Source organism: Pongo pygmaeus, chromosome 7, assembly GCF_028885625.2.
Source record: "Pongo pygmaeus isolate AG05252 chromosome 7, NHGRI_mPonPyg2-v2.0_pri, whole genome shotgun sequence".
Lineage (NCBI taxonomy): Eukaryota > Metazoa > Chordata > Mammalia > Primates > Hominidae > Pongo > Pongo pygmaeus.
The window spans coordinates 116,427,267-116,453,367 of NC_072380.2; the positions used below are offsets into that span (position 1 = coordinate 116,427,267).

The following is a 26,101-nucleotide window of genomic DNA, read 5'->3' on the forward strand; positions in this document are numbered from 1 at the left end:
ACGAAGCTAGTAATTTTTTAATAATTATGACAGATAATATTGCACGGTCCTTAATACACAGTAGGCACTTCAAATTTATTTTTCTCTTCCCATTTAAAAGTTCTTGTAAGAGTTAATTTTTTTTAACTTTTAAGTTCAGGGATACATGTGGAGGTGTGTTACATGGGTAAACATGTTTCATGGGGTTTGTTGTGCAGATTATTTCATTACCGAGGTATTAAGTCTAGTACCAATTAGTATTTTTCCTGATACTCTCCCTCCTCCTATCCTCTACCCTCCGATAGGCCCCAGTATGTGTTATTTGCCTCTGTGGGTCCATGTGTTCTCATCATTTAGCTCCCACTTAAAAGTGAGAATGCATGGTATTTGGTTTTCTGTTCATGCATTAGTTTGCTAAGGATGATGGCCTCCAGCTCCATCCATGTCCCTGCAAAGAACATGATCTTGTTCTTTTTTATGGCTGCTTAGTATTCCATGGTGTATATGTACCATATTTTTTTTATCCAGTCATCACTGATGGACATTTAGGTTGACTCTAAATAAAAATGCTTTTTACATTCAAAAATGATATACAAATATTAGTTATTATTACAGTCATTTAAAATGAAAAGTGTTATGTTTGTAATGGCAAATTTGATAGACTCTAGTAGTGGGTAGTCAAGGGTTGACAAAATAAATGTCTTAGATATTTAAAACTATTAAATCACTAAGAAGTTATAAAAGTTTATTTTTTGTCAAGAACATATTGACAATTTTGCAACGTCTAAATGACCTTGTTTTTCATGTAATAGCATTACTATTATAATTATTACTACAAAAGTTATAGGACCATTTAACGTAATTTCTTTATTATTGGTATATTATAACCGTCTTTTGTCTCTTGGGTTTGTAGATTTTAATTGAATTAGAAACAGCATTATTAGATGATGAGCCACATTGGTACAAACTTCAGACACATGATGTCTCTTCATTGCCACTTCCCCACCCTTCTCCATATATGCCACGAAGACAGCTCCATGGAGAGAGCCCAACACGGAGGTTGCAAAGTAAGTTTTACTAAAATTCTTTCATATTTTTATTGTATTTTCCTAATCTTGAGTAATATATATGATACAGAACTTGAAGATATCTTTGTGAATATTAATAGTCATTTGTTAGTGTTTCCATAGCTATCATTGAAGCTTTTGAATTGTTTGAAACACTAAAATAAGGTTGTACCCATAGCATTCACCTGTCACAATGTTGAAGTGGTTTATATTTGTATTTTGGATGATATGACACCAAATAAGCACATTTACATTTAAATCTTAGTGCTTAGAATCATAAATATAGGAATAAGATGGCTAATATGAGTTTAGCCACATAGTTGTATACACAAAATTATCATTTCCTCCTTTATTATTCTAGGTATTTTATGAATATGTAGTATACCAAGTATACTATAGTGGTTGAAACCATGAACTTTAATTTCAGACTACCCTGAGTTTAAATATTAATTCTTACACTTTAGAACTGTATGTCTTATGGCAGATCCTCTCTCTATGCCTCGCTTTCTTTGTTTATAAAAGGGAAATAGTAATACCTGCATTACAGGGTAGTTATAAGAATTAATTAGTCTCAATAATATAAACTGATGTTATTATTACTATTGTTATTATCATCAACCTGCACATTTTGCCCTGGATTTTACAGTCTGAAATATGAAATAGAATTACATCATGGCATAGATGCTTAAAATAAACTCAGAAATGTTTTCCAGATTGAATAATGACATTTTAGGCTTTTCGCCCCTAAAACTCAGGTCATTATTTTTCTAATGAATCTACTATTGGAGACTGAGGTGTATGCATACTGTTTTGCATAGTATTCATGGGGTAGTTATATCTTTATGGAGACAGCATGCTCCAGTTTTAGCAACATTTTGTCAAGTGCTGCAGGACTGATTGACATTAACCAAATTTTAGAAGTATAAATTTATAAACACAAATGCCATGTCATTTATTAATCATGGGAAGTATAGCTGGCAACTTAACAAATGAGTATTGTCTATATGGATCACACCCTTCTGCTGAATAGAATAATACATTATATATGTTAGAAGGCTGCTTGATTGGTAGAGAATTAGAGGTAAGGATTGATCTTATGGGATACTTAGTAGTCATAGGAAAGCCTAGAGAATTATTTTCATTCCTTTTTAAAATAACCTCTCTAATTACTGGAATTTTATTTCCACTTAATACAGTCTTGTACCTTTGGATGGTATTAATTGAACACTAATTCTACAGCGTCAATGTCTTTCAGCCTCCCCACATAGTAAATACTCATCCACTTCTATTTTCAAATGCCATTACGACATCCTTTGTTGTAATAATCACGTTACAATGAATTGAATGTAAATTAATTTTATTCTTTGTGACCATTGTATCTATTCAGTACTTTCTCTCTGAATTACAGTGTAGGATGGCAGGTTACCACATGATGATTACTACTCTATGTACCAATCTAATATATTTTATGTACTAATTCTTAAAGTTTATAGGCTGCTAACGCTTGCCAGCATCTTCTTTTCATTCGAGATTGGCCTTCAGTTTTTATTGCAATAGGTAATAGATTGAGGACTCTCAATACCTGAAACGCTTAAATCTACCAACATTTTTCATTTTTTTCCCCACACTACTTAGGGATAGTGGATATGAGAAACAATGAGATTAGAGTACTGGTTAGCTGTATGTGTCATGGATTTTCATGCAATTATTATAATTTATCTTGTAGCTTTTAATATTTTCACATCCCCATATGATCTTTCAGGTACTTAGTAATAGTACTAAACTTACCCATGGGTAATATAATGGCTGCATGTAGTACCATGTCAGTCTTGTCGCTATTAACTAACCTCTAATAAATAATTTATTAATGATATGTAAGCCTGAAGATAAGTAAAAACATGTACATACACATAAAAGAAAGAAACAAAAACTAGGAAATAACATTTGTGAATAGATAGAAAGCTAAAAACAACATTACCTTTGGCTAATTAGGCTAATAGGATATATTAGTCATAATGGAAGGTAAGTCAGAATATGAATAAATAAATCTACTAATATGTTATAAACTCCTTTGATGACAAGAACCTCCTTAAGGGTTTTTGTTAATCCAGTGGATAAATATTGCATTTAATTTTAAGTATATGTATCATATTTCAAAGATCATGATCATATTTGATAGAACATACAGATGAACAGTTATCATTAAAAGTGTGTAATTCCCCTTTGGGGAATTACATTGAAATACAATGAACAACTCTATGCCAAAAAGTTAAACAACATTACAGAAACTGATCCATAAAAAGCTAAAAATCTGAATAAACCTGTAATAAGTAAAGAAGTTGAATTAATGAATTGATAATGAAAAAATCTTCCCACAAAGAAAAGCCTAGGCTTCACTCTTGAATTCTTTTAAACCTAAGAAAAGAAACACTAATGTTTCTCAAATTCCTTGATAAGAAGGAGAAAGGGAATATCCACCAATTCATTCTATAAGGCCAGTATTTTCTTCATGCCAAAGTCAGACAAACACATTAAAAGAAAAGAAAACTACAGACCAATATTCCTCATGAACATACACACAGACATCTTCAACAATTAATAAATTGAATCCAACAGTATATACAAAAGATTATACACCACAACCAAAGGGATTTATCCTAGTAATGTAGAGTTGATTTGTTATCCAAAAGTCAATTAATATAGTTCAACATATTAACAGAAAAAAAGAAGAAAAACCACATGAATATATGAAAATATGAAGATAAAGCTTTGGCAGAATTCAATGCTCATTCACAATTAAAAAAGAAAAAAAGTGTATGGGCATAGAAGAGAACACAGTAGGCCTAGAAGAGAACCCTCCACAAAGTAGGCATAGAAGAGAACTTTCTGATGAAGACCACCTATGAACACCCTTTAGATGACAAACCATATTTCATGGTAATAAATGCTTTCCCTCTAATATTGATAACTAGGAAATGATGTCTCTTCTTATCACTTCTATTCAGCAGTGCACTGGAGATTGTAGTTAGGACAGTCAGGAAAGAAAAATACATAAAAGGCATTCAGAATGGTGAGGGAGAAGAGAGAGAAACTGCCTTTATTCACAGATGACATGATTCTATATGTAGAAGATTCTAAAGAACCCACACAAAAACTACTAGAACTAATAAACAAGGACAACAAGGTCCCGAGATACATGAACAATATACAAGAATCTATCCATTAACATTTTAATACTGAAATTAAGAAAACATTTTTGACCAGGTGCAGTGGCTCATGCCTGTAATCCCAGCACTTTGGGAGGCTGAGGCAGGCAGATCACTTGAAGTCAGGATTTTGAGACCAGCCTGGCCAACATGGTGAAACCCCATCTCTACTAACAGTAGAAAAATTAGCCAGGCGTGGTGGCAGGCGCCTGTAATCACAGCTACTCAGGAAGCTGAGGCAGGATAATTGCTTGAACTTGGGAGGCAGAGGTTGCAGTGAGCCAAAATCATGCCACTGCACTCCAGCCTGGGTAAGAGAGCGAGACTCCATCTCAAAACAAACAAATGAAAAACAAAAACAAAACAACAACAAAAAAAACGAATGAATTAAATTTTACAAAAGAAGTTCAAACTTGTACAATAAAAAATCACAAAACATTGTTCAGAGAAATGAAAAAGAGTTATAAATAAATGGAGATGTATTCCACATGCATGTATTGGAACACCCAGTATTATTAAGATGGTAGCTCTTCCCCCAGTTAGTCTACAGATTAAACCCAATTCCTATCAAAATCTAAGCAGGATATTTTGCTGAAATTAATAAGCAGATTCTAGCCCTTATATGAGAAAGTATAAGATCCAGAGCAGCCAAAACAAATCTGGAAGATGTATATTTCCTCATTTCCATACTTATTGTACAGCTACAGTAATTGCAATGGTGTAATACTGGCATAATGATACACCTATAGATAAATTGAACCTAATTTAGAATTAAAAATTATATTCACGGTCAGTTGATTCTTAACAAAGGATCCAAAGCAAATCAATAGGGGGAAATAGTTTTTTGTTGTTGTTGTTATCTTTTTACTAATAATGCTGTAACAATTTAATATCCACATACAAAATAGTTAATTTAGACCTGACCTCACACTATACACAAAAATTAACTTAAAATGGATAATAGATCCAGCTGTAAGAATTAAGACTATAAAAGTCTTCAAAGAAAACATAGGAGAAAAATCTTCATTCCTTTGGGTTAGGCAGAGTTTTCCCCAAAACAACACCAAAAGCTTGATCAATAAAAAATAATACATTGGACTGCATCAAAATTTAAAATATTTGCTTTTCAAGACATCATTAAGAAGATTTTTTTTAAGCCTCAGGCTGGGAGAAAATACAGTCATGTGGCAGCTAATGACCAGGTTACTTTCTGAGAAATGTACCATTAAACATTGTCATCATTGTATGAACATCATAGAGTGCACTTACACAAGCCTAGGTGGTGTAGCCTACTATACACCTCAGCAATGTGGTATAGTCTGTTGCTTGTAGGCTACAAACCTGTACAAGCATGTTACTATGCTGAATACTATAAGCAATTGTAACGCAATGATAAGTATTTGTTTATCTAAACATATGTAAATATAGAAAAGGTACAAAAGATTATAAAAGGTATATAAAATAAAAGGTATATAAAATATAAGATTATAAAAGGTAGAAAAGAAAAGGTATAAAAGATTAAAAAATGATATATGTGAATAGGGTACTTATCATGAGTGGAGCTTGCAGGACTGGAAGTTGTTCAGGGTGAGTCAGTGAGCAACTTGGTAAGTGAATGCAAAGGCCTAGGACATTACTGTATACTACAGTAGACTTTATAAACATCGAACACTTAGGCTACACTTTATTTATTAAAAAAAAGTAATTATACTGTGACATTGTGATGGCTATGACATCAATAGGGAATTTTTCAGCTCCATCATAATTGTATGGGACCGTTATCTTATATACAGTTAGTTGTTTACTGAAACATCATTATGCAGCACATAATGTTTATTTGTGAGTCATATATTTGACAGAGGACTTGCATCCATGATATGTAAGGACCCCTTAAAATGCAATAATAGTAAGAAGATAATAGTGCTGTCAAAAAGTGGGCAAATACTTGATAGTTATTTGAAAGAATAAAATATATGGATCACAAATAAGGCCATGAAAAGATGCCCAACATCGTTAGTTATTAGTGAAATGCAAGTTATGCCACAATTACATTACTTAACACCCACTAGAATGAATGTAATAAAAAAGAAAGATGATAACAAATTTTTGCAGGAATGTGGAGAAATTGGAACCCTCATCCATTTGCTGATGTAAATGTGAAATGGTGCAGCCACTTTGGAAAACAGTTTGGTCTTTTGTTAAAAAGTTAAAAATAAATTTACCATATGACCACTAATTCACCGTCAAGAGAAATGAAAGTGAATGTTCACTGAAAGAGTTGTACATGAATGTTCACAGCAGCATTATTCACAATGATTAAAAGGTAGAAATAGTCCAAATATTCATCAACTGGTGAATGGATAATAAAATGTGGTATATCCACACAATTGATTACTATATATAACAAGAAAGAAGATATGGCTACATATTACAATATAGTCAAACCTCAAAAATATTATGCTAAATGCTGAATGAAAGATGATACATGCAAAAGGCCATGTGTTCTATGATTATACTTATATAACATGTATAGAAGTGACAAATCTATTGAGACAGATTAAGTTAGCAGTTGGCTGGAAGTAGCAATAGACACTGACTGAAAATGGGTGTGAACAATCTTTTGGGGGTGAAGGAGATATTCTAACGTTAGAGTGTAGTGATGTATACATAAATTTTAGAATTTACTGAAAATTTCTGAACTGTATACTTAAAACAAATATTTATGTTATATAAATTATGCCTCAATTTTAGTCAAAGCCAGGCATGATGGCTCACACCTGTAATCTCAGCCTCTTTGGGAGGCTGAGGTGGGAGAATTGATTGAGCCCGAGAGTTTGAGACCAACCTGGACAACATAATGAGACCCCATTTTTACAAAAAAAAAAAAATTAGCCAGGTTCAGTGGCATGCACCTGCAGTTCCAGCTACTTGAGAGGATGAGGTGGTAAGATGGCTTGAGCCTGGGAGGTCGAGGCTGCAGTGAGCCATGATCACACCACTACACTCCAGCCTGGGCAACAGAGTGAGACTCTGTCAAAAAAAAAAAAAAAAAAAAAAAAAAAGGAAAGGGAAAGGGAGAAGAGAAGAGAAAAGAAAATGCAGTAATAAAACTACAGAATAGATAGAATCTCAATTACAGTAAGAGATTCTAGTACTCCTCTGTCAATGTTTATAGAACAAATAGAAGGCCTAAAGGTTTTATCTGACATTTACAAAACATTCCACAAGTCAGAAAACACCTTCTCTCCAAGTTCATTGAGAGCATTCACTAAGGTAGACCTTAGTCCTGCCCAAACAAGTATCGATAAATTTAAAAGTACTCAAGTCAAAGTTTATTATCTGATCACGATAGAAATAAATTAGAAATCAATAACAGAAAATCTCTGGACAAGCTTGAAATATTTATAAATGAAATAACACTTCTAAATAGCCATGAATCAAAGGAGAAGTTAAACAGGAAATTAAAAATTATTTTGAACTGAATGAAATGAACACCTAACATATCGAAATTCATGGGATACAACTAAAGCAGAACAGTAGGGAAATGTATAGCATTAAAGACATATATTATTAATACCAAAAAAAATCTCAAATCAGTGACATGTTTTCACCTTAACAAACTTCAAAAAGAAGAGCAAAATAGACTCAAATTAAGTAGAAGAAAGGGAATAAAAGTCAAAATAGAAATAAGTGAAATAAAGACAGAAAGTCAATTGAGAAAGTAAATGGAACCAAAGGTTGGATCTATGAAAATATCAATATAATTGATAAGCCTTTAGGCAGAATGATCAGCAAAGAAAGAAGACAAATTATCAATATCTGGAAAAAGGTGATATCAGTACACATTCTACAAATATTAAAAAGACAGTAAGGGAAAATTGTGAACAACTTGATGCAAATACATTTGACAACCTAGAAGAAATAGAAAATTTCCTTGAAAGACACAAACTTGAGTCTCTCCCAAGAAGAAAGAAATAACATGAGTAGCCCAATATCTATTTGAGAAATGGAATTTGTAGCTAAAAATTTTCCCTCAAAAAAAATTTCAGGCCCAGATGACTTTATCAATGAAGTCTGCCTAACATGTAAGGGTGATACAATACCAATTCTTTACAAACTCTTGCAGAATATTATAATGTTGGGAATACCATCCAGCTCATTTTATGAAACAAACATTACTCTAATAACAACAACTAACATATTAAAAGAAATCTTCAGACCAATAAACCTCATGAAAATTTTAGCAAATTTAGCATATTAAATTTAGAAATACTTTGCAAAATAACAATACAGAAAATTGAATCCACAATACATAAAAGGGATAATATATCATGACCAAATATTTTTTATACCACGGATGCAATGTTTAACATTTGAAGAACAGAATGTCACTCACCATATTAAACTAAAAAAGAAAAAAATTATGTCATATTCTCAAGAGATCATCTCAAGAAAGAGCATTTGATAAAATCCAATGTTCATCCCTGTAAAAGACCCTAAGCAAAGTAGGATAGAAAGGAACTTCCTCAATCCAATAAAGAACATGTATCAAACCCTACAGCTAAATCATATTGGTAAAAGACTGCATTCTTTCCTCCCAAGGTCACAAATGAGAAAAAGATGTCTGCCCTCCCAGCTGTTATGGAAAGTTGTAATTGTGATTCTAGCTTGTATCATAAGGCAAGAAAAATCAAATGCATCCAGATTGAAAAAGAAGTAAAAGGGTGCTTATTTGCATACATGTTCATTCATATAGGAAGTCAGATGGGATCTATACAAAAACTATTATAAGAAGTGAATCTATCAAGGTTACTGGATATAAGATCAAGATACAATATCAATTATTTCTATGTACCAGCAATAAACAATTTAAAATTGAAAAGTACAGTGCCACATCAAAAAGTCAATTCACCACGGTCAAGTAGTCTTTATTCCTGGGATGCAAGATTGGTTCAACATGCACAAATCAATAAATGTGATTCATCACATAATCAAAACTAAATACAAAAATAACATAATCATTTCAATAGATGCAGAAATGGCTTTCAGTAACATTCCACATTTCTTCACGTTTAAAACTCTCAATAAACTAGGCATTGAAGGAACATACTTCAAAATAATGAGAGCCACCTATGACAAACCCATAGCCAACTTCATAGTGAATGGGCAAAAGCTGGAAGCATTTCCCTTGAAAACTGGCACAATTGCTGGCAAGATGACCGAATAGGAACACCTCTGGTTTGCAGCTCCCAGTGAGATCGACGCAGAAGGCGGGTGATTTCTGCATTTCCAACTGAGGTACCCGGTTCATCTCATTGGGACTGCTTGGAAGTGGGTGCAGCCTAAGGTGGGCAAGCCAAAGCAGGGTGGGGCATTGCCTCACCCGGGAAGTGCAAGGGGTTGGAGGACTCCCTTTCCCAGCCAAGGGAACCCATTAGGGACTGCACCTTGGACTCTGGCCCAGATACTGCGCTTTTCCCATGGTCTTCACAACCCGCAGACTAGGAGATTCACTGCGGTGCCCATGCTACCAGGGCCCTGGGTTTCCAGCACAAAACTAGGTAGCCGTTTGGGCAGACACTGAGCTAGCCACAGGAGTTTTGTTTTTCACACCCCGGTGGCACCCAGAATGCCAGCAAGACAGAACCATTCACTCTCCTGGAAAGGAGGCTGAAGCCAGGAAGCCAAGTGGTCTGGCTTGGCGGGTCCCACCTCAATGGAGCCCAGCAAGCTAAGATACGCTGGCTTGAAATTCTTGCTGCTTGCACAGCAGTCTGAGCTCTACCTGGGACGTTTGAGCTTGGTGTGGGGAGTTGCATCCACCATTGCTGACGCTTGAGTAGGCGGTTTCGCCCTCACAGTGTAAACAAAGCGGCCAGGAAGTTTGAACTGGGTGGAGCCCACCACAGCTCAGCAAGGCCACTGTGGCCAGACTGCCTCTGCAGATTCCCTCCTCCCTGGGAAGGGCATCTCTGAAAAAAAGGCAGCAGCCCCAGTCAGGGACTTATGGATAAAACCTTCACCTCCCTGGGACAGAGCACCTGTGGGAAGGAGGGGTTGGGGGCGCAGCTTCAGCAGACTTAAATGTCCCTGCCTGGCAGCTCCACTCTGAAGAGAGCAGCAGATCTCCCAGCACAGTGTTTGAGCTCTGATGAGGGACAGACTGCCTCCTCAAGTGGGTCCCTGACCCACGTGTATCCTGACTAGGAGACACCTCCCAGTAGGAGCCGACAGACACCTCATGCAGCAGAACTCTGGCTGGCATCTGGTGGGTGCCCTTCTGGGACAAAGCTTCCAGAGGAAGGAACAGGCAGCAATCTTCGCTGGTCTGCAGCCTCTGCTGGTGACACCCAGGCAAACAGGGTATGGAGCGGACCTCCAGCAAACTCCAGCAGACCTGCAGCAGAGGAGCCTGACTGTTGGAAGGAAACCAACAAACAGAAAGGAATAGTATTAACATCAACAAAAAGGACATTCACTCAGAGACCCCATCTGAAGGTCACTGACTTCAAAGACCAAAGGTAGATAAATCCATGAAGATGGGGAGAAACCAGTGCAAAAACGCTGAAAATTCCAAAAACCAGAACGCTTCTTCTCCTTCAAAGGATCACAGCTTCTCGCCAGCAAGGGAGCTAAACTGGATAGAGAATGAGTTTGACGAATTGACAGAAGTCGACTTCAGAAAGTGGGTAATAACAAACTCCTCCAGGCTAAAGGAACATGTCTTCGCCCACTGCAAGGAAGCTAAGAACCTTGAAAAAAGGCTAGACGAATTGCTAACTAGAACAACCAGTTCAGAGAAGAACATAAATGACCTGATGGAGCTGAAAAACACATCACGAGAATTTTGTGAAGCATACATGAGTATGATTAGCTGAATTGATCAAGTGGAAGAAAGGATATCAGAGATTGAAGATCAACTCAATGAAATAAAACAAGATTAGAGGAAAAAGAGTGAAAAATGAACAAAGCCTCCAAGAAGTATGGGACGATGTTAAAAGACCAAATCTATGTTTGATTGGTGTACCTGAAAGTGATGGGGAGAATAGAACCAAGTTGGAAAACACTCTTCAGGATATTATCCAGGAGAACTTCCCCAGCCTAGCAAGGCAGGCAAACATTCAAATTCAGGAAATACAAAGAACACCACAAAGATACTCCTTGAGAAGAGCAACCCCAAGACACATAATCGTCAGATTCACCAAGGTTGAAATGAAGGAAAAACTGTTAAGGGCAGCCAGAGAGAAAGGGCGCGTTACCCACAAAGGGAAGCCCATCAGATATCTCGGCAGAAACCCTACAAGCCAGAAGAGAGTGGGGGCCAATATTCAACATTCTTAAAGAAAAGATTTTTCAACCCAGATTTTCATATGCAGCCAAACTAAGCTTCATAAGTGAAGCAGAAATAAAATCCTTTGCAGACAAGGAAATTCTGAGAGATTTTGTCACCACCAGGCCTGTCCTACGAGAGCTCCTGAAGGAAGCACTAAACATGGAAAGGAACAACCAATACCAGCCACTGCAAAAACACACCAAATTGTAAAGACCATTGACATTATGAAGAAACTGCATAAACTTACGGGCAAGATAACCTACTAGGATCATAATGGCAGGATCAAATTCACACATAACAATATTAACCTTAAATGTAAAACGGGCTAAATGCCCCAATTAAAAGACACAGACTGGCAAATTGGATAAAGAGTCAAGACCCATCAGTGTGCTGTATTCAGGAGACCCATCTCATATGCAGACACACATATAGGCCCAAAATAAAGGGATGGAGGAAGATCTACCAAGCAGATGGAAAGCAAAAAAAATGCAGCAATTGCAATCCTAGTCTCTGATAAAACAGACTTGAAACCCACAAAGATCAAAAGAGACAAAGAAGGCCATTATATAATGGTAAAGGGATCAATGCAACAAGAAGAGCTAACTATTCTAAAAATATATGCATCCAATACCGGAGCACCCAGATTCATAAAGCAAGTTCTTAGAGACCTACAAAGAGACTTATACTCCCACACAATAATAATGAGAGACTTTAACACCCCACTGTCAACATTAGACAGATCAACGAGACAGAAAATTAACAAGGATATTCAGGACTTGAACCCAGCTCTGACCAAGCGGCCTAATAGACATCTACAGAACTCTCCACCCCACATCAACAGAATATACATTCTTCTCAGCACCACATCACGCTTATTCTAAAATTGACCAACTAATTGGAAGTAAAACACTCCTCAGCAAATGCAAGAGAATGGAAATCACGACAAACAGTCTCTCAGACCACAGTGCAATCAAATTAGAACTCAGGATTAAGAAACTCACTCAAAACCACACAACTACATGGAAACTGAACAACCTGCTCCTGAATAACTACTGGGTAAATAACGAAATGAAGGCAGAAATAAAGATGTTCTTTGAAACCAATGAGAACAAAGACACAACATACCAGAATTTCTGAGACACATTTAAAGCAGTGTGTAGAGGGAAATTTATAGCACTAAATGCCCACAAGAGAAAGCAGGACAGATCTAAAATTGACACCCTAGCATCACAATTAAAAGAACTAGAGAAGCAAGAGCAAACAAATCCAAAAGCTAGCAGAAGACAAGAAATAACTGAGATCAGAGCAGAACTGAAGGAGACAGAGACACGAAAAAACATTCAAAAAAATCAACAAATCCAGGAGCTGGTTTTTTGAAAAGACAAACAAAATAGACCACTAGCCAGACAAATAAAGAAGAAAATAGAGAAGAATCAAATAGATGCAGTAAAAAATGATAAAGGGGATATCACCACCGATCCCACAGAAATACAAAGTACCATCAGAGAATATTATAAACCCCTCAACGCAAACAAACTAGAAAATCTAGAAGAAATGGATAAATTCCTGGGCACATACACCCTCCCAAGGCTAACCTAGGAAGAAGTCAAATCCCTGAATAGACCAATAACAAGTCCTGAAATTGAGGCAGCAATTAATAGCCTACCAATCAAAAAAAGTCCAGGACCAAATGGATTCACAGCCAAATTCTACCAGAGGTACAAAGAGGAGCTGGTACCATTCCTTCTGAAACTACCCCAAATAAGAGAAAAAGAGGGAATCCTCCTTAACTCATTTTATGGGGCCAGCATCATCCTGATAATAAAACCTGGCAGAGACACAACAAAAAAAGACAATTTCAGGCCAATATCCCTGATGAACATCAATGCGAAAATCCTCAGTAAAATACTGACAAACTGAATCCAGCAGCACATCAAGAAGGTTATCCACCACAATCAAGTTGGATTCATCCCTGGGATTCAAGGCTGGTTCAACATACACATATCAATAAACATAATCCATCACATAAACAGAACCAATGATAAAAACCACATGATTATCTCAATAGATGCAGAAAAGGCCTTAAACAAAATTCAACACCCCCTCATGTTAAAAAGTCTCAATAAACTAGGCACTGATGGAACATATCTCAAAATAATACAAGCAATTTGTGACAAACCCACAGCCAATATCATACTGAATGGGCAAAAACTGGAAGCATTCCCTTTGAAAACTGGCACAAGACAAGGGTGCCCTCTCTCACCACTCCTATTCAACATAGTATTGGAAGTTCTGGCCAGGGCAATCAGGCAAGAGAAAGAAACAAAGGGTATTCAAGTAGGAAAAAGAGAAGTCAGATTGTCTCTGTTTGGAGATGACATGATTGTGTATTTAGAAAACCCCATTGTGTCAGCCCAAAATCTCCTTAAGCTAATAAGCAACTTCAGCAAAGTCTCAGGATACAAAATCAATGTGCAAAAATCACAAGCATTCCTATACAATAATAACAGACAAACACAAAGCCAAATGATGAGTGAAATCCCATTCACAATTGCTACAAAGAGAAAAAAGATACCTAGGAATCCAACTTACAAGGGATGTGAAGGACCTCTTCAAGGAGAACTACAAACCACTGCTCAAGGAAGTAAGAGAGGACACAAACAAATGGAAAAACATTCCATGCTCATGGATAGGAAGAATCAAAAGTCAAAATGGCCATACTGCCCAAAGTAATTTATACATTTAATGCTATCTCAATCAAGCTACCATTGACTTTCTTCACAGAATTGGAAAAAACTACTTTAAATTTCATATGGAACCAAAAAAGAGCCCACATAGCCAAGACAATCCTAAGCAGAAAGAACAAAGCTGGAGGCATCACACTACCTGACTTCAAACTATACTGCAGGGCTACAGTAACCAAAACAGCATGGCACTGGTACCAAAACAGAGATATAGACCAATGGAAGAGAACAGAGGCCTCAGAAATAATGCCACACATCTACAACCATCTGATCTTTGACAAACCTGACAAAAACAAGTAATGGGGAAAGGATTCCCTGTTTAATAAATAGTGTTGGGAAAAGTGGCTAGCCATATGCAGAAAGCTGAAACTGGATCCCTTCCTGACACCTTATACAAAAATTAACTCAAGATGGATTAAAGACTTAAACATAAGACCTAAAACCATAAAAACCCTAGAATAAAACCTAGGCAATACCATTCAGGACATTGGCATGGGCAAAGACTTCATGACTAAAACACCAAAAGCAATGGCAACAAAAGCCAAAATAGACAAATAGGATCTGATTAAACTAAAGAGCTTCTGCACAGCAAAAGAAGCTATCATCAGAGTGAACAGGCAACCTACAGAATGGGAGAAAACTTCTGCAATCTATCCATCTGACAAAGGGCTAATATCCAGAATCTACAAAGAACTTAAACAGATTTACAAGAAAAAAAACAAACAAATGCATCAAAAAGTGGAGCAAGGATATGAACAGACACTTATCAAAAGAAGACATTTATGCGGCCAACAAACATGAAAAAAACTCATTATCACTGGTCATTAGGGAAATGTAAATCAAAACCACAGTAAGGTACCATCTCACGCCAGTTAGAATGGCGATCATTAAAAAGTAAGGAAATAACAGATGCTGGAGAGGATGTTGAGAAATAGGAACGCTTTTACACTGTTGGTGGGAGTGTAAATTAGTTCAACCATTGTGGAAGACAGTGTGGCGATTCCTCAAGGATCTAGAACTAGAAATACCACTTGACCCAGCAATCCCATTACTGGTTATATACCCAAAGGATTATGAATCATTCTAATGTAAGGACACATGTACACATATGTTTATTGCAGCACTGTTCACAATAGCAAAGACTTGGAACCAACCCAAATGCTCATCAGTGATAGACTGGATAAAGCAAATGTGGCACATATACACCATGGAATACTATGCAGCCATAAAAAAGGATGAGTTCATGTCCTTTGCAGGGACATGGATGGCTTTGGAAACCATCATTCTCGGTGAACTAACACAAGAACAGAAAATGAAACACCGCATGTTCTCACTTATAACTGGGAGTTGAACATTGAGAACACATGGACACAGGGAGGGGAACCTCACACAGTGGGGCCTGTTGGGGAGTGAGGGGCTAGGGGAGGGATAGCATTAGGAGAAATACCTTATGTAGTTGATGGTTTGATGGATGCCTCAAACCACCATGGCATGTGTATACCTATGTAACAAACCTGCACGTTGTTCACATGTACCCCAGAACTTAAAGTGTAATAATAAAAAACGAAGACATGCATGCAGCCAACAAGCATATAAAATAAGCTCAATATCACTAATCATTAGGGCAATGCAAATCAAAACTACAATGAGATACCATCGCACACCAGACAAAATGGCTATCATTAAAAAGTCAAAGAATAACAGATGCTGGCAAGGTTGTGGAGAAAAGGGAACACTTACACATTGTTGGTGGGAGTGTAAATTAGTTCAACTGTTGTGGAAAGCAGTATGGTGATTCCTCATAGAGCTAAATGTAGAACTACCATTTAACCTGGCAATCCCAGTACTGGGTATATTCCCAGATGAATATAAATCATTCTACCATAATGACACATGCATGTGAATGTTCTTTGTAGCACTATTCACAATAGCAAAGACATGGAATTAACCTAGATGCCCATCGATGACAGATTGGATAAAGAAAATGTGGTACATATACACCATAGAATACTATGAAGCCATAAAAAAGAACAACACCGTGTCTTTAGCAGGAATATGGATGGAACTGTAAGGCCATTATACTTAGCAAACTAATGCAGGAACAGAAGACCAAATACCACATGTTCTCACTTGAAAGTGGGAGCTAAATAAAGATAACTCATGAACACAAGGAAGAGAACAACAGACCCTGGGGTCTACTTGAGGGTGGAGAGTGGGAGGATAGAAAGGAGCAGAAAAGATAACTGTTGGATACTGAGCTTAATACCTGGGTGATGAAATATTCTGTAAAACAAACTCTCGGGACACGAGTTCACCTATGTAACAAACCTTCACATTTACCTTCAAACCTAAAACAAAAGTTTAAAAAAGAATAAATGAGCTTGAAAAAATGCTATTCATAAAGAAAAGAAAATAGAAGAACGTGATCTTTTTCTTGCACCATGTACAAAAAAGTAAACTCTACATGGATTAATGACTGAAATATAATTTAAGCCTCAGGAAGACAAAGCATTTAGTGCTGAAGTACTACCAAATAAGATATTTATTTTAAAGATTAAACTTTACAAAGTGGTGGGAGAAACTGGGAATTGTTTTAGGAAGGTTGTAAGACAATGGTTGAGGATTCTGAGAAAAGTCACTTGCCAAAGACCACGAAGAGGATCTAGTGAAAAAGTCTGTGAAAGTCTGTTGCCTCTTCATATAGTAGTGATTCTGGAAGTCTCTGTGGGACAGAAGGATAGACTGGTTAGGAAAAACGCATCCAAAAAGGAAAATCAAAGAAAACTAGAACCCATGCAGACAAACTGTAACCTGTGTTTATCTCTCATGCCCTTGCACCCTGATTTTGTGGGCCATCTACAGAAGCAACTGCAACTGATGTCCTTGTCATGAATCTCCAGGTGTGCTTAGCTCAGGTCTGGGAGAAGATTCAAAAAGGATATTTATCAGGATCAGAGAAGCATCTAAAATCCTAGACTTTGGTTTTATCACACCTGTATTAAAAACCAGAAGGAACTCTCTGCTCCAGGGACCAGGGCTTCCTCTAGGCGTCTCTTCTTTATCCTGCACCCTCTTCCCACAGGGACTTTGCATATGCTATTCTTTCCATTTAACATTACCTTCCCTCTTCTCTTTATCTCATTTAAACCTACACATGATTCAAGATTTCAGAAAGTCTTAATTTAGGGGGGAGGAGCCAAGATGGCCGAATAGGAACAGCTCTGGTCTACAGCTCCCAGAGTGAGCGACGCAGAAGACGGGTGATTTCTGCATTTCCATCTGAGGTACCGTGTTCATCTCACTAGGGAGTGCCAGACAGTGGGCTCAGGTCAGTGGGTGAGCACACCGTGCGCCAGCCGAAGCAGGGGCGAGGCATTGCCTCACTCGGGAAGCGCAAGGGGTCAGGGAGTTCCCTTTCCAGGGGTGACAGACAGCACCTGGAAAATCGAGCCACTCCCACCTGAATACTGTGCTTTTCCAACGTGCTTAGGAAACGGTGTACCAGGAGATTATAGCCCGCACCTGGCTCAGAGGGTCCTACACCCATGGAGTCTTGCTGATTGCTAGCACAGCAGTCTGAGATCAAACAGCAAGGCCGCAGCCAGGCTGGGGGAGGGGCGCCTGCCATTGCCCAGACTCGCTTAGGTAAACAAAGCAGCCAGGAAGCTTGAACTGGGTGGAGCCCATCACAGCTCAAGGAGGCCTGCCTGCCTCTGTAGGCTCCACCTCTGGGAGCAGGGCACAGACAAACAAAAAGACAGCAGTAACCTCTGCAGACTTAAATGTCGCTGACAGCTTTGAGGAGAGCAGTGCTTCTCCCAGCACGCAGCTGGAGATCTGAGAACGGGCAGACTGCCTCCTCAAGTGGGTCCCTGACCCCTGACCCCTGAGCAGCCTAATCGGGAGGCACCCCCCAGCAGGGGCAGACTGACACCTCACACGGCCAGCCGGGTACTCCAACAGACCTGCAGCTGAGGGTCCTGTCTGTTAGAAGGAAAACTAACAGAAAGGACATCCACACCAAAAACTCATCTGTACATCACCATCATCAAAGACCAAAAGTAGATAAAACCACAAAGATGGGGAAAAAACAGAGCAGAAAAACTGGAAACTCTAAAAAGCAGAGTGCCTCTCCTCCTCCAAAGGAACGCAGTTCCTCACCAGCAACGGAACAAAGCTGGACGGAGAATGACTTTGACGAGCTGAGAGAAGGCTTCAGACGATCAAATTACTCCGAGCTATGGGAGGATATTCAAACCAAAGGCAAAGAAATTGAAAACTTTGAAAAAAATTTAGAAGAATGTATAACTGGAATAACCAATACAGAGAAGTGCTTAAAGGAGCTGATGGAGCTGAAAACCAAGGCTCAAGAACTACGTGAAGAATGCAAAAGCCTCAGGAGCCGATGCGATCAAATGGAAGAAAGGGTATCAGCCATGGAAGATGAAATGAATGAAATGAAGCGAGAAGGGAAGTTTAGAGAAAAAAGAATGAAAAGAAACGAGCAAAGCCTCCAAGAAATGTGGGACTATGTGAAAAGACCAAATCTACGTCTGATTGGTGTACCTGAAAGTGACGGGGAGAATGGAACCAAGTTGGAAAACACTCTGCAGGATATTATCCAGGAGAACTTCCCCAATCTAGCAAGGCAGGCCAACATTCAGATTCAGGAAATACAGAGAACGCCACAAAGATTCTCCTCGAGAAGAGCAACTCCAAGACACATAATTATCAGATTCACCAAAGTTGAAATGAAGGAAAAAATGTTAAGGGCAGCCAGAGAGAAAGGTCGGGTTACCCTCAAAGGGAAGCCCATCAGACTAACAGCAGATCTCTCAGCAGAAACCCTACAAACCAGAAGACAGTGGGGGCCAATATTCAACATTCTTAAACAAAAGAATTTTCAACCCAGAATTTCATATCCAGCCAAACTAAGCTTCATAAGTGAAGGAGAAATAAAATACTTTACAGACAAGCAAATGCTGAGAGATTTTGTCACCACCAGGCCTGCCCTAAAAGAGCTCCTGAAGGAAGCGCTAAACCTGGAAAGGCACAACCGTTACCAGCCACTGCAAAATCATGCCAAAATGTAAAGACCATCGAGACTAGGAAGAGACTGCATCAACTAACGAGCAAAATAACCAGCTAACATCATAATGACAGGATCAAATTCACACATAACAATATTAACTTTAAATGTAAATGGACTAAATGCTCCAATTAAAAGACACAGACTGGCAAATTGGATAAAGACTCAAGACCCATCAGTGTGCTGTATTCAGGAAACCCATCTCACGTGCAGAGACACACATAGGCTCAAAATAAAAGGATGGAGGAAGATCTACCAAGCAAATGGAAAACAAAAAAAGACAGAGGTTGCAATCCTAGTCTCTGATAAAACAGACTTTAAACCAACAAAGATCAAAAGAGACAAAGAAGGCCATTACATAATGGTAAAGGGATTAATTCAACAAGAATAGCTAACTATCCTAAATATATATGCACCCAATACAGGAGCACCCAGATTCATAAAGCAAGTCCTGAGTGACCTACAAAGAGACTTAGACTCCCACACATTAATAATGGGAGACTTTAACACCCCACTGTCAACATTAGACAGATCAACGAGACAGAAACTGAACAAGGATACCCAGGAATTGAACTCAGCCCTGCACCAAGCGGACCTAATAGACATCTACAGAACTCTCCACCCCAAATCAACAGAATATACATTTTTTTCAGCACCACACCACACCTATTCCAAAATTGACCACATACTTGGAAGTAAAGCTCTCCTCAGTAAATGTAAAAGAACAGAAATTATAACAAACTATCTCTCAGATCACAGTGCAATCAAGCTAGAACTCAGGATTAAGAATCTCACTCAAAACCGCTCAACTACATGGAAACTGAACAACCTGCTCCTGAATGACTACTGGCTACATAATGAAATGAAGGCAGAAATAAAGATGTTCTTTGAAACCAACGAGAACCAAGACACAACATACCAGAATCTCTAGGATGCATTCAAAGCAGTGTGTAGAGGGAAATTTATAGCACTAAATGCCCATAAGAGAAAGCAGGAAAGATCCAAAATTGACACCCTAACATCACAATTAAAAGAACTAGAAAAGCAAGAGCAAACACATTCAAAAGCTAGCAGAAGGCAAGAAATAACTAAAATCAGAGCAGAACTGAAGGAAATAGAGACACAAAAAACCCTTCAAAAAATTAATGAATCCAGGAGCTGGTTTTTCGAAAGGATCAACAAAATTGATAGACCGCTAGCAAGATTAATAAAGAAAAAAGAGAGAAGAATCAAATAGATGCAATAAAAAATGATAAAGGGGATATCACCAGCGATCCCACAGAAATACAAACTACCATCAGAGAATACTACAAACACCTCTACGCAAATAAACTAGAAAACCTAAAAGAAATGGATAAATTCCTCAACCCATACACCCTCCCAAGACTAAACCAGGAAGAAGTTGAATCTCTGAATAGACCAATAACAGGAGCTGAAATTGTGGCAATAATCAATAGCTTACCAACCAAAAAAAGTCCAGGACCAGACGGGTTCACAGCCGAATTCTACCAGAGGTACAAGGAGGAACTGGTACCATTCCTTCTGAAACTATTCCAATCAATAGAAAAAGAGGGAATCCTCCCTAACTCATTTTATGAGGCCAGCATCATCCTGATACCAAAGCTGGTCAGAGACACAACCAAAAAAGAGAATTTTAGACCAATATCCTTGATGAACATTGATGCAAAAATCCTCAATAAAATACTGGCAAACAGAATCCAGCAGCACATCAAAAAGGTTATCCACCATGATCAAGTGGGCTTCATCCCTGGGATGCAAGGCTGGTTCAATATACGCAAATCAATAAATGTAATCCAGCATATAAACAGAACCAAAGACAAAAACCACATTATCTCAATAGATGCAGAAAAGGCCTTTGACAAAATTCAACAACCTTCATGCTAAAAACTCTCAATAAATTAGGTATTGATGGGACATATCTCAAAATAATAAGAGCTATCTATGACAAACCCACAGCCAATATCATACTGAATGGGCAAAAACTGGAAGCATTCCCTTTGAAAACTAGCACAAGACAGGGATGCCCTCTCTCACCACTTCTATTCAACATAGTGTTGGAAGTTCTGGCCAGGGCAATTAGGCAGGAGAAGGAAATAAAGGGTATTCAATTAGGAAAAGAGGAAGTCAAATTGTCCCTGTTTGCAGACGACATGACTATATATCTAGAAAACCCCATTGTCTCAGCCCAAAATCTCCTTAAGCTGATAAGCAACTTCAGCAAAGTCTCAGGATACAAAATCAATGTACAAAAATCACAAGCATTCTTATACACCAACAACAGACAAACAAGAGAGCCAAATCATGAGTGAACTCCCATTCACAATTGCTTCAAAGAGAATAAATACCTAGGAATCCAACTTACAAGGGATGTGAAGGACCTCTTCCAGGAGAACTGCAAACCACGACTCAAGGAAATAAAAGAGGATACAAACAAATGGAAGAACATTCCATGCTCATGGGTAGGAAGAATCAATATCGTGAAAATGGCCATACTGCCCAAGGTAATTTACAGATTCAATGCTATCCCAATCAAGCTACCAATGACTTTCTTCACAGAATTGGAAAAAACTGCTTTAAAGTTCATATGGAACCAAAAAAGAGCCTGCATCACCAAGTCAGTCCTAAGCCAAAAGAAGAAAGTTGGAGGCATCACACTACCTGACTTCAAACTATACTACAAGGCTACAGTAACCAAAACAGCCTGGTACTGGTACCAAAACAGAGATATAGATCAATGGAACAGAACAGAGCCGTCAGAAATAACGCCACATATCTACAACTATCTGATCTTTGACAAACCTGAGAAAAACAAGCAATGGGGAAAGGATTCCCTATTTAATAAATGGTGCTGGGAAAACTGGCTAGCCATATGTAGAAAGCTGAAACTGGATCCCTTCCTTACACCTTATACAAAAATCAATTCAAGATGGATTAAAGACTTAAACGTTAGACCTAAAACCATAAAAACCCTAGAAGAAAACCTAGGCATTACCATTCAGGACATAGGCATGGGCAAGGACTTCATGTCTAAAACACCAAAAGCAATGGCAACAAAAGCCAAAATTGACAAATGGGATCTAATTAAACTAAAGAGCTTCTGCACAGCAAAAGAAACTACCATCAGAGTGAACAGGCACCCTACAAAATGGGAGAAAATTTTTGCAACCTACTCATCTGACAAAGGGCTAATATCCAGAATCTACAATGAACTCCAACAAATTTACAAGAAAAAAACAAACAACCCCATCAAAAAGTGGGCAAAGGACATGAACAGACACTTCTCAAAAGAAGACATTTATGCAGCCAAAAAACACATGAAAAAATGCTCACCATCACTGGCCATCAGAGAAATGCAAATCAAAACCACAATGAGATACCATCTCACACCAGTTAGAATGGCAATCATTAAAAAGTCAGGAAACAACAAGTGCCAGAGAGGATGTGGAGAAATAGGAACACTTTTACACTGTTGGTGGGACTGTAAACTAGTTCAACTCTTGTGGAAGTCAGTGTGGCGATTCCTCAGGGATCTAGAACTAGAAATTCCATTTGACCCAGCCATCCCATTGCTGGGTATATACCCAAAGGACTATAAATTATGCTGCTATAAAGACACATGCACACGTATGTTTATTGCGGCATTATTCACAATAGCAAAGACTTGGAACCCACCCAAATGTCCAACAATGATAGACTGGATTAAGAAAATGTGGCACATATGCACTATGGAATACTATGCAGCCATAAAAAATGGTGAGTTCATGTCCTTTGTAGGGACATGGATGAAATTGGAAATCATCATTCTCAGTAAAGTATCGCAAGAACAAAAAACCAAACACTGCATATTCTCACTCATAGGTGGGAATTGAACAATGAGAACACATGGACACAGGAAGGGGAACATCACACATTGGGGACTGTTGTGGGGTAGGGGAAGGGGGGAGGGATAGCATTGGGAGATATACCTAAGGCTAGATGACGAGTTAGTGGGTGCAGCGCACCGGCATGGCACATGTATACATATGTAACTAACCTGCACATTGCGCACATGTACCATAAAACCTAAAGTATAATAATAATAAAAAGAAAAAAGAAAAAAAAACCCAGAAGGAAGTAAAAGGAGAAATTGCAAAATTACAATTATGGTGACAATATCTCAAAAATGCACACACAGACAAATGTATATGGATTATTATTTTTCTTTTTATATCATAAATAGCGACATGTTATTACTATTTTGTATACTCTGCTTTCTGTCCGCTTTTAATCTCTATTGTTTTAGTGGTTACATTTGAAATATTAACATGCATACCTAAAAAAGTAATTTTTTTTTTTTGAGATGGAATCTCACTCTGTCACCCAGGCTGTAGTGCAGTGGCATGATCTTGGCTCACTGCAACCTCCGCCTCCTGCCTCAGCCTCTCTAGTAGCTAGGACTACAGGTGTACACCGCCATGCCTGGCTAATATTTTTTTTCTTTTTTTTTTCGTATTTTACTAGAGATGGGGTTTTACCGTGTTGCCCAGGCTGGTCTCAAATGCCTAAGCTCAGGCAGTCTGCCCGCCTCAGCTTCCCAAAGTGCTAGGATTACAGGCGTGTGCCACCGTGTGTCTCTGCCTTTTCTTCCAAACCATACACAATTTTGCAATTTGATAAGCACCCTCTTCCCTATCATCTAACATATTATAGAATTGTACCTTTGGTGTCCTCACTGAGGCTTAAATTATATTTCAGTCTTTAAAGCAGTGTGTAGAGGGAAATTTATAGCACTAAATGCCCACAAGAGAAAGCAGGAATGATCTAAAATTGACACCCTAACATCACAATTAAAAGAACTAGAGAAGCAAGAGCAAACACATTCAAAAGCTAGCAGAAGGCAAGAAATAGCTAAGATCAGAGCAGAACTGAAGGAGATAGAGACACAAAAAACCCTTCAAAAAATCAATGAATCCAGGAGCTGGTTTTTTAAAAAGATTGATCGACAAAATCAATAGACCGCTAGCAAGACTAATAAAGAATTCTGTTGTGTAGGGTGTGTCTGTTCCTTAAACACATGGAGGTGAAAACAAATTAAAAACAAATAACAACAGGTTTGTTTTTATATGCAATAATTTCATATTTAAGTGTGTAGTCACAATCTACTTTAGCCCTCAAAGCTCTGGTTGATTCAATTTGATGCTATTTTTGCCACAGTAAGATTCACATTTAAAAATTTTGCTATAGATTTGTTATGTGAGGAAATACAGAAACATGCTGCTCTTGAATTGTGATGAGTGCCTTTCCTAGTCTATTTCTTAGAAAACATAACAAAACTCACAATTTTGATGTATTAGTATTGTGGATGACTTTTTTCTTATTGTCTTTTCAAAACAATAGAGAAATAGCTAAACTACATAGTTTTTTTAAAAAGGATATTTAAGATGTCTTAAGTGAGTTTGCTTTTCTGAATTATACTTTCTCTCCATGAGCATGAAAAATAAGGAATTGACTATATTCAATGTATTGGTGATGCATATTAGAAAAAGACACATTAATACACTTGAATATAACACATTGTGTTTTGAAATTTATCTGGTCTTAAGTGTCTTTGTCCATAAGCATCTAAAATTAACTTGACTTATCTATTTTCTAATAGATTTTATCAGTGTTGGATAACTTACACATATTATTTAGTATTTAATGTTATTTTAAGCTTTAAACCATTTAGGAACTTTATCTTATACATCTCCAGAATAATAATTGTATAAATTGTTAACTCCTCATCACCTATATCCTCACATCATGAAATGTATGTGAAAATAAATGACAAAAAGCTCATAATGACTTTTCTTCTGTACATATTTTTTGTTATTAACTGATTCACTCAGAATATTTTCATTTGTTTTTCAGGTGTTTGAGGAATTTTCTTCCTTAGATAATCAGAATTTTTAATTATTGCTGTTGTTTATAGGGTCAAAGAGAATAAGTGATAGTGAAGTCTCTGACTATGATTGTGATGATGGAATTGGTGTAGTATCAGGTAAGAATTTTAGAATTATTTTATAGTATTAAAAAGGGAGTGCAATTCATCATCATTTACCATAAAAGTAAATAAATAAAAGAGAAAGATATAACTCGCCTCCTCACCCTCCAAAACAGCCTATGGCAACCTATGACAATTTAAACCCCTGAGTAATCCCAATTGCTGGAACACCCGTACCAATTAGATTGAATAGTCTTGAAAGATGCCAGATAAATAGATGTCAATAAATTTTCTATTTTAAGACAATAATAAGGATTTTACAATAAATTGGAGGAGTTCTTGCATAATCAGACTTTTTTATACTGCACTAATATGGTCGAAAAAAGATGAAATCTTTTTTATGTAACCACCATATCTAAATATATCAAATGTTTAAATGGGAGTTTTTGAAACTTTAAAATTGTTTTTATATTAATATCATGTATAGCTACATTTTGAAATTATAGTATTGTAGTTTAAAATATTTGCCTCATTTTAAAGTTAGAAACTTATCCAATGGTTTAATATTTTAGGTAAGTATATATCTTTTCTGCAAGTTCTGATGACAATGTTTATATGTAATACCTTTAATATTGTAAAATAAAGTATTCTATTCGTTCTGAAGGTTAGATAACCTAATAGATTTCATAATTGTGACTAA

At 37.4% G+C, this 26,101-nt stretch overlaps 1 protein-coding gene across 25 annotated transcripts in view; it reads left to right on the forward strand.

Moving 5' to 3' along the window:
- RIMS2 (regulating synaptic membrane exocytosis 2) overlaps positions 1-26,101 on the forward strand; it is a 775,539-nt gene that overhangs the window by 454,498 nt on the left and 294,940 nt on the right. For all 25 annotated transcript variants that reach the window (XM_054499558.2, XM_054499559.2, XM_054499562.2 and 22 more), the window contains 2 exons: positions 893-1,046; positions 25,390-25,458. In XM_054499558.2, coding sequence (XP_054355533.1) covers positions 893-1,046; positions 25,390-25,458 — 223 coding nt within the window. The remainder of the gene's footprint in view (positions 1-892; positions 1,047-25,389; positions 25,459-26,101) is intronic.